Source organism: Xiphophorus maculatus, chromosome 8 (genome assembly GCF_002775205.1).
Source record: "Xiphophorus maculatus strain JP 163 A chromosome 8, X_maculatus-5.0-male, whole genome shotgun sequence".
Classification (NCBI taxonomy): domain Eukaryota; kingdom Metazoa; phylum Chordata; class Actinopteri; order Cyprinodontiformes; family Poeciliidae; genus Xiphophorus; species Xiphophorus maculatus.
In genome coordinates, this window is record NC_036450.1 from 1,269,465 (window position 1) to 1,284,218 (window position 14,754).

General features: G+C 42.2%; 1 protein-coding gene across 2 annotated transcripts; it reads left to right on the forward strand.

The window, feature by feature from the left end:
* Positions 1-988: 988 nt before the first annotated feature.
* Positions 989-13,466, forward strand: sh3glb2 (SH3 domain containing GRB2 like, endophilin B2). 2 transcript variants are annotated; one of them, XM_014472792.2, is made up of 12 exons: positions 989-1,161; positions 2,976-3,117; positions 3,703-3,714; positions 3,839-3,967; positions 4,039-4,172; positions 5,773-5,865; positions 6,675-6,737; positions 10,045-10,068; positions 10,737-10,826; positions 11,445-11,545; positions 12,283-12,451; positions 13,233-13,466. In XM_014472792.2, the coding sequence occupies exons 1-12, from the start codon at positions 1,099-1,101 to the stop codon at positions 13,338-13,340; spliced, it is 1,128 nt and encodes a 375-aa protein (XP_014328278.1). In that variant the 5' UTR covers positions 989-1,098; the 3' UTR covers positions 13,341-13,466. The 2 variants fall into 2 exon arrangements, with proteins under 2 accessions (XP_014328278.1, XP_023193591.1); XM_023337823.1 differs by lacking the exon at positions 3,703-3,714.
* Positions 13,467-14,754: the final 1,288 nt, after the last annotated feature.

The following is a 14,754-nucleotide window of genomic DNA, read 5'->3' on the forward strand; positions in this document are numbered from 1 at the left end:
GCTCTGCATCCAATAAGATGCCACTTGTAAAACCAAAAGAGAAATCTTGTTGCCATGGTTACACATCATCATAGAAACCGCCTGAAAGTATAAAAGTAAAAATTCTTCCAGCTGTTTGGATCCAGAACCAGAGAGAATGATCATCCAGACAGCAGGTCTGCAGCACGACGCTGCTCTAGAATCAATGATCTAGGTTTCAAGAAGCAGCTAAACACTTAACATAATTATAAACTTTATTTAAAAATGGACAGCTGATTCATTAATATCACTTTTGATAGCATTAGCTGTAGCATCTGCAGTACAATAATAAAATAAAACATAAAGCTACAGGTTGCTTCAGTCAACGACAGTTTATAACAGATCATAAAGTTTTATTAGGAAAATGTCAGAGAGCTGCAGTTAAATGTGGCATTTATAAAATAAGATAATATATATTTGGTGTTTTATAGTTTATAAATGTTTTATAGATGTTTGGTGTTTTATAGTTTATAAATGTTTTATAGATGTTTGGTGTTTTATACTTTATAAATGTTTTATAGATGTTTGGTGTTTTATAGTTTATAAATGTTTTATAGATGTTTGGTGTTTTATACTTTATAAATGTTTTATAGATGTTTGGTGTTTTATACTTTATAAATGTATTATAGATATTTGGTGTTTTATAGTTTATAAATGTTTTATAGATGTTTGGTGTTTTATAGTTTATAAATGTTTTATAGATGTTTGGTGTTTTATAGTTTATAAATGTTTTATAGATGTTTGGTGTTTTATACTTTATAAATGTTTTATAGATGTTTGGTGTTTTATAGTTTATAAATGTATTATAGATGTTTGGTGTTTTATAGTTTATAAATGTATTATAGATGTTTTCTATGTATTTGTTGTATCATGGTCCGTGCAGAGCCAGTCCGGCTGCAGGGCAGCAGCCCCCCCCCCCCCCGGCCCCCCCGTCCCGCCCTCCTGTCCCTTTAAGCGCAGGGCGGCCAGCTGATCTCCGATCCTCCTCCTCGGAGCGGATTACGGCCGCAGCTCTGCGTCTCCTCCGCTCCATCAGCAGCTGATCCGGGGGAACAAAGGCAGCCAGAACCGCGCAGCGCCATGGACTTCAACGTGAAGAAGCTGGCCTCCGATGCGGGGGTGTTCTTCACCCGGGCCGTGCAGGTACAGCAGCGGCGGGCTGCGGGGTGATGGGGCTCCGTCGCCGGTCATTGGAGCTCCAGGTCCCGCTGTGAGGGAGGCTGGCTGTGTGGACCCGGTTGGTACCGGCTGGTCCCGGTTCTACTGGTTTCTGCGGTTCTTCCTGGTTGTTGTTGCTCAGAGGAGCAGCAGCTGTAAGCCGATAAAGGTCCGTCCTGCCTCGATCCATTATTGATGGCTGTGATCAGCTCCATCACTCATGTGACACCAGCAGAATCCTGCTGCTGCCCGCAGCCAGACTCCGTTCACAAAACAGCTGATTTAACCAACGGCTCCGATTCTCAGGCTGGCTGTAATCTGGTGTTATGAATTTTATATCTTATAATCTGGAAGATTTATTCTAAAATTCGGTAACATTTTGATGCAATTAGAAGGAGGAGGAGGTTTTTAAAATGTGGAGAAAACGGCTCTTTGCCCAGGGCATCATTGGGTTAGGGGGAGGAAACAGGATTTTTCCCCCAGCTCTGTGCCTTTAGCTATCTAAACAAGGTGAAGACTGTTGGCTGTTGACATGTAATGATGGTGTCAAACTGAAAGAGACGCAGAAACTGCTTTTCTACTGGGATTTTAACAGAATCAGTCCAAAAAAAGAGAAAATATCCAGTAAGCAGGAACTGTGGAGATAAAATAGAAGAATAGATGTACAGAAGCTCAAATATTATTACAGAAGCTCATTATTATCAATGTATGCAGAACATTTCTGAATAAAAGAGAAACTCTGAAGTAGATGAGCTACAGCAGCAGGAAACCTGACCAGGTCTCTGCTGTCAGACAGGAAGTGAGGCTGTAATCCACACAGACTCACCAGAATCTCTCCAGATTATATTCCTTTAATTTACAAAAACTAAATGTTTTTAGTTTTCTGCACATGAAGCTCTGAAGAGAATCGCTGGAGAACTTCAGAAGATTACAGGAAATTAAACCCACATGTTCAGACGCTGGTTTGTTCTGTGAAGTTGCTGGTTGACCTCCATCATGTTACCGGTTGACCTCCAGGAAGTTGCTGGTTGACCACCAGGAAGTTACCGGTTGACCTCCATCATGTTGCTGGTTGACCTCCAGGAAGTTGCTGGTTGACCTCCATCATGTTGCCGGTTGACCTCCATCATGTTGCCGGTTGACCTCCATGATGTTGTTGGTTGACCTCCATCATGTTGTTGGTTGACCTCCATCATGTTGCTGGTTGACCTCCATCATGTTGCCGGTTGACCACCAGGAAGTTACCGGTTGACCTCCATCATGTTGCTGGTTGACCTCCAGGAAGTTGCTGGTTGACCTCCATCATGTTGCCAGTTGACCTGCATCATGTTGCTGGTTGACCTCCATCATGTTGCCGGTTGACCTCCATCATGTTGCCGGTTGACCTCCAGGAAGTTGCTGGTTGACCACCAGGAAGTTGCTGGTTGACCACCAGGAAGTTGCTGGTTGACCACCAGGAAGTTGCTGGTTGACCACCAGGAAGTTACCGGTTGACCTCCATCATGTTGCTGGTTGACCTCCAGGAAGTTGCTGGTTGACCTCCATCATGTTGCCAGTTGACCTGCATCATGTTGCTGGTTGACCTCCATCATGTTGCCGGTTGACCTCCATCATGTTGCTGGTTGACCACCAGGAAGTTGCTGGTTGACCACCAGGAAGTTGCTGGTTGACCACCAGGAAGTTACCGGTTGACCTCCATCATGTTGCTGGTTGACCTCCATCATGTTGCTGGTTGACCTCCAGGAAGTTGCTGGTTGACCTCCATCATGTTGCCGGTTGACCTCCATGATGTGTTTCAGTTCACAGAGGAGAAACTGGGCCAGGCTGAGAAGACCGAACTGGACCCTCACCTGGAGAACCTGCTGGCCAAAGCCGACTCCACCAAGAACTGGACCGAGAAGATCCTGAGACAGACGGAGGTTCTGCTGCAGCCCAACCCGAGTAAGTGGCCCAGTTTCTCCATCATGGTATTTAGCTGAAGCTAATGCTAAAGCGCCACGCTAACATGGTAATTAATGGAAGCTAATGCTGAAGCGCTAATCAAAACATTAGTTTTGCTAATGCTAAATTCCCACCATTAGTTTGAATATCTGCCTTGAAAAATTACAACCATTGACCCAATTTAATGTTGACGTTATAATTTACATGTAAATCAGGAGGTAACAGAACTTCTAACAGCAGATCCAGGAACCACATTAGCTGCAGTTCCTGCTGGAAACCAGAAGAAGAAGAAGAAGAAGAAGAAGAAGAAGAAGAGCTCCAGTTGTTGTGTTGCTGCTAATCCTCGCTGGGATCCAGATTCAGAACTCCTGCATGTCATTTATCCATAATGTTGAAATTTTGGTAGAAATCATTTAAAAATTCAGCTTGATCAGTTTTATTTTGAAAACCTCACTTCCTGGAGGAAACGTTTTGAAGTTCCTGGTGACTTTTGGTGGAAATGAACCTTTTAAAGGGTTCCAGGTTGTTGGTGAACTGGACCGGTTCTGTTCTAACATCTAACTTCTGTTTTCCTTCATGCCTCAGTCGATCACACAGGTAGGAGTTTCCTCCATTTCCCAGCATGCACCTGGGCTCTGACTGTCCTGGAGATTTTAATTGGTTTCTATAAATATTTCTAGTGTTTGATTCTGACTTGTCTTCCGTTCCTGTCCGGAACCAGGCGCTCGGATCGAGGAGTACATCTACGACAAGCTGGACCGGAAGCTTCCGTCCAGAACCACCAACTCCGAACTGCTGGGCCAGTTCATGCTGGACGCCGCCAAGGAGTTCGGAGCCGACACCCCGTATGGTGAGGAACGGTCCCGATGCATCAGAACCGGACCTGGTTCTGTGTGACCCGGTTCTGTTGACCCGCTGCAGGTACCACCCTCATCACGGTGGGAGAGTACCAGAGGAAGCTGGGCGGAGCCGAGCGGGAGTTCCTCCACACGGCCGCCGTCACCTTCCTGTCGCCGCTGCGCAACTTCCTGGAGGGAGACTGGAGGACCATCTCTGTGAGTTGGACCGCCTGCGGTTCTGATCCGGTCCGGTTCCTGTCCTCTGTCCTCCTTTAAAGCTGCAGTGACTTTTAAAATATATTCTTTTTACATATTTGTTAAAACAGATCATCTGGACCATGAGCTGCTAGTCTGAAGAAAACAACCAATCAGAGCTGGGAGGCGGGGCTTAGTGCTGTCAATCATCCTCATGTACTCTCTGCTAAATGTACTAATGGCAGAGAAACAACTAATTTTTACAGGAAAACCATTTATCTGTCATCATGGGTTGCTAAGCTAACTAGCTTTAGCATGCATGACAGGCTATGCTAACAGCAGAGAGCCAGGGAGGAGGTGGGTTGATTGACGGCACTAAGACCCGCCTCCTGGATCTGATTGGTTGTTTCTAGCACTGGGAGGAGGCAGAGGAGATTAGTTTATATTTTTTATTTATTTCAGATGATTTGTCACAACATGAAGACACTTTCAATAAATACGGGAAACATTTTGTAACCTGGCTGTAAATTTTAACCTTTATTTCCTCCTCCTCCGATTTTCCAGTCTTTTAACCTTTTTATATCTCAAACCTCGCGATGCTTTTAATAGAATGATTGGCGATTCTCACGAGACTATTAATTAGACAACTGCGGTTGAGTACTGGGGTCACATGTACCGCTGCAGCGCTACCTGCTAGGTATATTAGCTGGAGTGGAGCTGCAGGAGCCACCTGGTGTGAACCAGAAGGGAGATAAAATGGTGGAACTGGCCAGGTTGGTGGCGAGTTAGAAGACCAGGTTGGTGGCGAGTTAGAGGACCAGGTTGGTGGCGAGTTAGAGGACCAGGTTGGTGGCGAGTTAGAAGACCGAACATAGAGCCAGAGAAAGAATTCACTCTTTTATTGTGATGGAAGACTTCAGTTTCCTACCAGGATTTGAACCAAACACAGTATAATTATCTTGTTCAGCCCTAATTGATCCCAATTTGGGATGAATGGACTAACAGGTGTGGAACTTTGGGAACAACTGATTGATTGATTTAGTTTCCTTTGTTGTTGTGTTTTTTTTAATTATTTTTTTCCTTTATGTTGCTAATGGCCATTTGGATGTTCCCAATAATATTGTAAATATGTATATATATTATTCACATTGCAAATATAAACAACTTACAACTACAATTTCCAGCCTACCTGCTCTTTTTGAGTCGTACTTAATTATCTTCTGAGGAAAAATGAGCCTTTACCTGATTGGTCAAAATCCAATTATATTGAAAAACAATATGGAATATTGTTATTCTTATGAATATGCTACAATATGTTTAAAAATAATATAGAATATTAAATAATAATCAATAATAAAATAATAATAATGATAAATAATACAAGATATTTTTAATAAAAGTTAGTGCAGCTTTAAACCCGTTTGGATCAGAATTTCTCTGGGTTCTGATCCGGTTCCTAAACCCAAAGACAGAAACGACCCAAAAACTGAAAAAGCCCTGATGCACTTCTTCACTTCCGATACCTTTAGTATCAGAACCAGAGAACCGGATCAGATCAGAACCAGGGAACCGGATCAGAACCAGGGAACCGGGTCAGAACCAGTTCTGTCTGTGCTTGCAGAAGGAGCGGCGGCTCCTGGAGAACCGGCGTTTGGACCTGGACATCTGCAAAGCCCGTCTGAAGAAAGCCAAGCAGGCCGAAGCCAAGGCAGCGGTGAGACCAGAACCGAGCCGCCTTACCGGGCCAGAACCTCAAATAAAATAATAATAGAAACATCAGTTATTCTGCTCCCCCACATGGTGGCGCTGTGCTGCTGCTGGAGCTCCAGGTTTGATCAGAACCTGGTGGCAACAAAACAACACTGTAAAAAAATCAACTTTATGGTTTAGATTTGGCCTCTTTTGTTGCTTTTCTCTTTTATTCTGTTCATCTTTATTCTTTTATTTAAAATCTTTTTATAATTTGATTCATTTGAAGTTCTGACACCAGTTCAAACCAGACAAACCTCTTCTGATTGTCACTGACTTTAAATTAATTATTATTTTATTGTTGTGCTGATCAACCAATCAGATGTTAGAGTCTGTTTGCTGAGTCACAGCAGCAGATCAATTATTTATGATGGGCTGTAGCGCAGGAAATATGAGATATTTTATAACATTAAACAATTCTAACTTGTAATTAAGCTATTTTAAAAACTTAATTTAACAATTTTTTTTGTGCTATTGTGTATTTTATACATTATTGACAGAAATGTCTTTATTTTATATTTGTATTTTATAAATAAATTTCTTACTGTTTAATTTTAATATTACAAATATTTAAGAATTTATAGGATTTTTACACTTTTTTATTCTGTATTTTGCAAATATTTGTATTAATTTTCATGTTGTACCGTCGCTGTCCACTAGATGGCGACATTACCCTCCAGATTTACCCCTCCTGCCTTCCGCTTCTTTCTGATTCTTTTTCATTTAATTCAACTGAAACGTGAAATGAAACAAAGTTTCTCCTTTTGTCTCCAGGCGACTCCAGACTTCCAGGAGACGCGGCCGAGGAACTACGTCCTGTCGGCCAGCGCGTCGGCGGTGAGAGGGCGGCTCAGAGCCGCTATCTGATTGGCTCACAAACAGGAAGTCCGTCACATTCCAGACACCTCTGGAATGCGAAATATAAACAGGAGTTTCTGCAGAGATTTTAATAATCTGTCAAATCTATATGCAAAAACACAAGATGTTAATAAGTATTTCAGTCTAGTTTCTAAATATCTGAATAAATGTCAAATAAGATCAAACTTTTCAGCAACATATAGGAGCTGCTTTTAAATCAATAATTTCTCCATACTGAGTTTTAAAAAGCAATACTTTCACTGGCAGATGATTTCACTTAAAAACATTTTTCCAGGTTAGAAGTGAAAATCTTAATTATTGTTGGGTTTTTAGTTTTTACAGTGTTCCACCTGCTGCAGATCCTCCAGGATCAGAAAATAAATCCAGTTTCACGTTTTATTATTTACAGTTTGATCATGAAACGGGTCGGATCGGCCTGCAGGAAGTTTCTGCTCACCAGTGAGAAGCTTTACTGGTTTCACTGGGCGAGTCCCAGTGCTGTCGATGATGTCATCGTTTAGCAACCCAGCATTCCTCAGGATGGTTCTGGTTCTGAACCATCCTGAGGAATGCTCAGGGTGGTTCTGATGCGTCGTTTCCAGCTTTGCAGGAGTCCTGGTTCAGAATCTCTCAGGGTTCTGGTTGGTTTTACTGCCGTTCCGGGTCGGCACCAACCTGGTTCTGGTTGGAGCTGAAGGTTCTAGATGATTTTGTTGGTTGTTTGGTTGATTGTGCTGCACTGATTCCGGGTTTCGGGCCGATCAGAGATATTTACAAACCCGACCTGCTGAATCCGATCTCGGCCGGTACCGATTTCTGTTTTAATCTACCAAGTGGTTAAATGATCTAACATTAGCAACAGAGCATATTGATTCATTTTTTAGAATAATCTGGATTATCTGATGAATAAGTGATGATTAGGATCAGATGTGGGATTATTCCAGGACTAGTTTTAATTTGTGGAGTTAATCTGGTGTAAATCTCCCAGCAGTTGTTCTGATTTCCAGTTTGTTTCTGTGATGCGGCTTCAGAGCGACTGGGAAAGCTGGAGCCTGGAGGCCGACCCGGCGGCCGACCCGGCGGCGGCGGCGCAGAGGAAGGTTGGCCCGATAAACGGAGTAGATCTGTGTCCCGTAGAACCGGTGGTGGTAGAACAGCAGGTCCAGTTTGTTGGTTTTAGAGTCAGAGAAACTTTTAAATCTACAGAAAAGTTCTGAGAAACACTGAAGATCAGAACCGTTCAGTGAAGCTTAAAAACCAGACAGAGTCCAGTCGGTTCTAACAGGACTCCAGTCCATCTGCCTAGTCAAAGTCCGGTTCAGTTGGTGAGGTGTGAACGCTAATCGACCTCTGACCTCTGGTCCTCCAAACCTCGGTCTGGGTTCAGTTTGAATGTGAACGCCAAGTGGACCGGAGACCGCTTCAACAGCAGGAAGTGGACTACAGCGCACAGCATTCTGGGTAAATACAGCCAAAGCTAATGTGTTAGCCTCGCGCTAGCAGCAGAAATGGCTCCTGTTCTTTAGCCAAAGACTAAAGAGAAATCCTCCAACACTGAAATCTGACGTTTAGTTTCCTTTGGTGAAGCAGGAAGTTCCTCTCAGAGGTTTTTGTCTCGTTTCCTTCAGTGGATCCAGGACATGTTAGCTGTTAGCATGACAGAACAGTCAGTCTTCAGTCAGAGGCCTCTTCATATACGGTGTGAGACTGACTGCTACAGCATCATCATCCACAAGGAGTCTTAAATATATTTGAATGACATTTAATTTTGGGATTTATAAAGTATTTTTAAATTGAATTGAAGAGCATTAATAAGAGGCTCATAGATTTATCTTGATTATTTTTAGTTTCATGCTGCAGTGTAATTGCATGTGTTTAACACAGGGGGGCGCTGTAAACCTCCAGCAGCTGCAGCAGTTTGTTCAGAATGTAGTTGAAAGTTCAGCTGCAGCAGTTTCTGAACATCTGGATCAGCTGAACATCTGGATCAGCTGAACATCTGGATCAGCTGAACATCTGGATCAGCTGAACATCTGGATCTGCCCTCCCAGGTCGGCCATGCTCCTGGAAAACGATCAGCCATTGAAGCGTCCAGTCGAGACGCCGCCATGTTGTTCATCTGACTGAAGATATTATCCTGAAGCTGATCAGACGTCTCCATTCATCCATTCATTATGGATTCATCCTCACTTTCTGGATCCTTGTGATTCATCCTTTACCCAGAGGAGAAACAGAAACCTCAGTGATTCAGAGGAAAAATACTGACTTGGTGCCTCAGACGTGTAAATTTCCCCAGCGAACGGAGATGAAAACATCTTACCTCACAAAAACCTTCAGCGTCTTTTACTAAAATGTTTTTCTGACACACAGAACTGAAGTTAACTAATAACTTATGCTAATCCGCTAACAGAGCTAATTTTTAGCTTAGCACTTTAGCATTCTGAAAACATTTAGCTTAGCTTCTCCTAAATAACTTTTCCAGTATCCAGTGTTAATTTGGTTGTTTTGTTGTGATGGTATGATAATCAACAGGTAGTTAGCCTTCTGTTTACCCAGAATGCATTGCTGTAGTTCTACAGTAAACAGTTCTAACTCCCACCTGCAGGTGGCGGTATTTCCTACCTCAGCATTATTTGAAGTCAGGTCATCGTCTGTGATCAGCGCGAAACAAACCGAGCTTTTTAAGTTCTTTAAAAAGTTGATCTGTTTTTTCTCCTCTAGAATCTGGAAGAAGTTTAATGAGGAAAAATGTCGAAATATAAACATGCAAAATTATTTCCAAGTAGCATCAGAAAATCAGATTCTGATCTTAAAAAATCAATAAAACAGCCAGAAATCCCGGAGGGACTCGATGGTCACCATGGTGATACAGAGCTTTACCGTTAGCTGAGCTAGTTTCATGATTAGCTCTTTAGCATTAGCAGTTTCACAGTTTATGATTATATTGGTGTTTTAGCATTAGTATAGCTAATGTTTGTGATTCTTGGTTAGCGCTGCCCACCACAGTAACACTGTACCATTCATCAAGCACAGTGGTGGCAGCATCATGCTGAGGGATGTCTTGCTAGCTCTACTGCCACAAAGTGGATGGATCATCAAAGATGGAGGACTCCGTCTTCTTTGGGGTGTATGTAAATATGTGAGCCTGTGTGGAAACCCACCACATCTGAACCAGTTGACCTGGTTCCCTGTGTCGGCATGGCAACGGGCCAGTTCGGGTGGTTCATGGTGGAAAGTCGAGCTGCGGATTTAATCTGAAACGTTTCTCTGGTTCTGTTTGTCTCAGCTGCTGAGCGAGGAAGTGGACAAGGTGAGGCCGCCGCAGATAACGGGGAGGGTGTGTGTGTGTGTCTGTGTGTGTGTGTGTCTCTGTCTGTGTGTGTCTCTGTGTGTGTTTGTGTGTGTGTGTCTCTGTGTGTGTGTGTGTGTGTGTGTGTGTGTGTGTGTGTGTGTGTGTGTGTGTGTGTGTGTGTGTGTGTGTCTGTGTGTGTCTGTGTGTGTGTCTGTGTGTGTGTGTGTCTCTGTCTGTGTGTGTCTCTGTGTGTGTTTGTGTGTGTGTGTCTCTGTGTGTGTGTGTGTGTGTGTGTGTGTGTGTGTGTGTGTGTGTGTCTCTGTGTGTGTGTGTGTGTGTGTCTCTGTGTGTCTGTGTGTGTGTGTGTGTGTGTGTGTCTCTGTGTGTTTGTGTGTGTGTGTCTCTGTGTGTGTGTGTGTGTGTGTGTGTCTCTGTGTGTTTGTGTGTGTGTGTCTCTGTGTGTGTGTGTGTGTGTGTGTGTGTGTGTGTGTGTGTGTGTGTGTCTCTGTCTGTGTGTGTCTCTGTGTGTGTTTGTGTGTGTGTGTCTCTGTGTGTCTGTGTGTGTGTGTGTGTGTGTGTGTGTGTGTGTGTGTGTGTGTGTGTGTGTGTGTGTGTGTAACACCACCAGTTTCCCGACACATGCTACGTTGGTTTTGGGTCAGATGTGATGTGCGTCTCCCCCCCAGGCGGAGCTGGAGCTGCGTGTGGCCCAGACGGAGTTCGACCGGCAGGCGGAGGTGACCCGGCTGCTGCTGGAGGGAATCAGCAGCACACATGTGAGTCAGAGGCGCCGGTCGGGTCCGGTCCGGAGGTGAACCTGATGAGTCACAGTGTGTGACTGTGGATCAGGTTCTTTTCATATTTTGTAACATTTTAAAGGTACGGGTGTCAAACTCGAGGCCCGTGGGCCAAATCTGGTCCGCCTTAGTGAGCCACATGGATCCAACTTTAATTTAACAGATGCTTAGATATTATTTATCGGTTTTCATTTCTTTATGTCTGAATCTGATCAGATGTAAAAACTGTGAAAGTTTAAAACGTTTTAATCTGATAAATCTGAAACTTTCTGACCGTTTTTGACCTTTGAGGTCATTCAGGGTCTGGATGTGACCTGAATGAAAATCAGTTGGATTCTCCTGATTTAAGAACCGAATGTCTCCGACCCAACCTGAGTGAAAAAGTATTCACACCCTCAACCTGCTGCTGAGTCGCTAACCACACTCTGGATGACCTTTGACCTGCTCTGCTTTGATGAATTGGTTTAATTCATATTGGACAGTTTTCCAACAAGAATGACCTGATTCAGATTAAAGTCTGGACTTTGACTAGGCCACTCCAGAGCTTTTGTTTCCTCTGTGTGATCCTAACTCTTCCTCCTCCTCCTCTTCCTCCAGCTGAACCACCTCAGGTGTCTGCAGGACTTTGCGGAGGCTCAGGCCACGTACTTCGCTCAGTGTCATCACTACATGCAGGACCTGCAGAGGGAGCTGAACAGGTGAGGCGCTGCAGCGCCACCTTCTGTCAGACCTTACCTCAGAACATCTGACATATTTAAATTAATTCAATGATAATTTATAACATATTTAAATTAATTCAATGATAATTTATAACATATTTAAATTAATTCAATGATAATTTATAACATATTTAAATTAATTTAATAATAATATCTAACATATTTAAATTAATTTAATGGTAATTTATAACATATTTAAATTAATTTAATGATAATTTCTAACATTCAGACACTTCCGAGTAGAAAAGTCATCAATAAAACATCTTTACTGAAGTTTAATACTTAAAATATCATCAGTTTAAAACTAGTTTGGCAGGAAACATTCATATCAAATATTAATGACATTTAGTTGTTTTTTTAAATCTTTTTATTGGCCAGAATTATTATTTAGTTCAAATCATTATTTAGTTTGAAACAAAATATTAGTTTCAAATTGATAAATTAATGAGTAATGAGATGAAAATATGACTGAAAAATCAGCAAACAGCTCCAGATACCTGAGTTCAGTCAGTTCATCTGGGTCCAGTCAGTTCATCTGGGTCCAGTCAGTTCCTCTGGGTCCAATCAGTTCTTCTGGGTCGGGGAGCTGATCCATCAGAACCAGATCAGACGGTTTCTCTGTTGGCTCCATGGTTCTGAATCTGCCGGTTCTTTGGTTCAGATTATCGGGTCGGGTCGGTTGAACCTTCTGGGATTATTTGCTTGTTTTGCTGCAGATGTGCGAACTCAGCCGTCGGCCCCCCGCCGCCCTCCGGCCCCGACCCGGTTCCGACCGCCTTCCCGTCCGGCCGCCTGTCTCCCGGCGCCTCGGGCTCCAGGAAGGCCAAGGTTCTGTACGACTACGACGCTCACGACGCCAGAGAACTGTCCCTGCTGGCCGACGAGGTCAGTCTGACCCGACCCGACCCGACCCTGACCACCGACCAGAACCGCAGAATAACTAGATATCCACAAACTGATCAGGTTATTCTGTGGTTCTCGAACATGTTGACTGATGGGAAACGTAGTCTGGGAACGAAAACATTATATTCAGCTGTTGACTGTAAAAAATTATTTAAATATTAAATAATGTAATTTAATTAATTCACACTATTTGATATACGCAAAAAAATCCCCCTATGTAAATACAGTGAGAAGATTAAGTTCTTATTTTTAGTCGTTTTATTCCTGTTCTGGGATCGATTGGTAATGCCTCCCCCCGCCACTAGGGGGAGTTTTCATAGAAAACGCTCAGCTCTCTCTCTCTGTTTCGCTGCTGCTGTTTTATTTCTGTTTAAGTAAATTGATACAAATAATAACAGTGAGTTGGATCAATAACTTTAATCTGGATTAATCCCAACAGAATCTAGATTATAATGACATCATTAACCATTTCCTGGTCAGTGTTTTAAATTAGTTAAATATTTAACAGATTTTTATCGTTTTCTCTAAGCTTGTGTTGTGATGCTGAAGTTTCAGAAAGAGCAGAAGCTTCTTAAAGAGACAGAGGCCCAATTTCAAGTTCAGATTTCTTTGACGCTGTGCTTGATACATTTAAAGGGCCGGTGTTTGATTTCTGCCTGGTCATTCTGTCAGTTAGCTCCTTCTGGAAACTTTGCTTCAGTTTTAGATGTTTTTTTTTTTAATTATTATTTATTTTGACCCGTTTTCCTGTGTTTCTGTCCAGGTCATCACTGTCTACACGGTACCAGGAATGGATCCTGATTGGCTGGTTGGAGAGCGGGGCAACGAGAAAGGCAAAGTACCTGTGACCTACCTGGAGCTGCTAAGCTAATGGACCGTTAGCATTCTGTCTGATGAAACATGTGAACCCTCTGGTAGACTCAGTTCAGTTTCAGATTCAGTTCAGATTCAGTTCAGATTTAGTTCAGATTCAGTTCAGATTCAGTTTCAGTTCAGATTCAGTTCAGTTCAGATTCAGTTCAGATTCAGTTCAGATTTAGTTCAGATTTAGTTCAGATTCAGTTCAGATTCAGTTTCAGTTCAGTTCAGATTCAGTTCAGATTCAGTTCAGATTCAGTTTCAGTTCAGATTTAGTTCAGATTCAGTTCAGTTCAGATTCAGTTCAGATTCAGTTCAGATTTAGTTCAGATTCAGTTCAGTTCAGATTCAGTTCAGATTCAGTTCAGATTTAGTTCAGATTCAGTTCAGATTCAGTTCAGATTCGGTTCAGATTCAGTTCAGATTTAGTTCAGATTCAGTTCAGATTCAGTTCAGACTTAGTTCAGATTTAGTTCAGATTTAGTTCAGATTCAGTTCAGACTTAGTTCAGATTTAGTTCAGATTCAGTTCAGATTCAGTTCAGATTTAGTTCAGACTTAGTTCAGATTCGGTTCAGATTCAGTTCAGATTTAGTTCAGATTCAGTTCAGATTCAGTTCAGACTTAGTTCAGATTTAGTTCAGATTCAGTTCAGACTTAGTTCAGATTTAGTTCAGATTCAGTTCAGATTCAGTTCAGATTCAGTTCAGATTTAGTTCAGATTCAGTTCAGTTCAGATTTAGTTCAGATTTAGTTCAGATTCAGTTCAGATTCAGTTCAGACTTAGTTCAGATTCGGTTCAGATTCAGTTCAGATTTAGTTCAGATTCAGTTCAGATTCAGTTCAGACTTAGTTCAGATTCAGTTCAGATTTAGTTCAGATTCAGTTCAGACTTAGTTCAGATTTAGTTCAGATTCAGTTCAGATTCAGTTCAGATTCAGTTCAGATTTAGTTCAGATTCAGTTCAGTTCAGATTTAGTTCAGATTTAGTTCAGATTCAGTTCAGATTCAGTTCAGATTTAGTTCAGACTTAGTTCAGATTCGGTTCAGATTCAGTTCAGATTTAGTTCAGATTCAGTTCAGATTCAGTTCAGACTTAGTTCAGATTCAGTTCAGATTTAGTTCAGATTCAGTTCAGACTTAGTTCAGATTCAGTTCAGATTTAGTTCAGATTCAGTTCAGACTTAGTTCAGATTCAGTTCAGATTTAGTTCAGATTCAGTTCAGACTTAGTTCAGATTCAGTTCAGATTCAGTTCAGATTTAGTTCAGACTTAGTTCAGATTCGGTTCAGATTCAGTTCAGATTTAGTTCAGATTCAGTTCAGATTCAGTTCAGATTTAGTTCAGATTCAGTTCAGACTTAGTTCAGATTCAGTTCAGATTCAGTTCAGGGATTTTTATCCGACACCTTTCCTTGGAGAAAAACCA

Bases quoted from the DNA above. Each gene is read 5' to 3' on its own strand.
- sh3glb2 (XM_014472792.2), top strand. From the start codon at position 1,099: ATGGACTTCAACGTGAAGAAGCTGGCCTCCGATGCGGGGGTGTTCTTC. The intron at 6,738-10,044 runs GTGAGAGGGCGG...TGTTTGTCTCAG, and splicing joins TGTCGGCCAGCGCGTCGGCG to CTGCTGAGCGAGGAAGTGGA. The intron at 10,069-10,736 runs GTGAGGCCGCCG...TCTCCCCCCCAG, and splicing joins TGAGCGAGGAAGTGGACAAG to GCGGAGCTGGAGCTGCGTGT.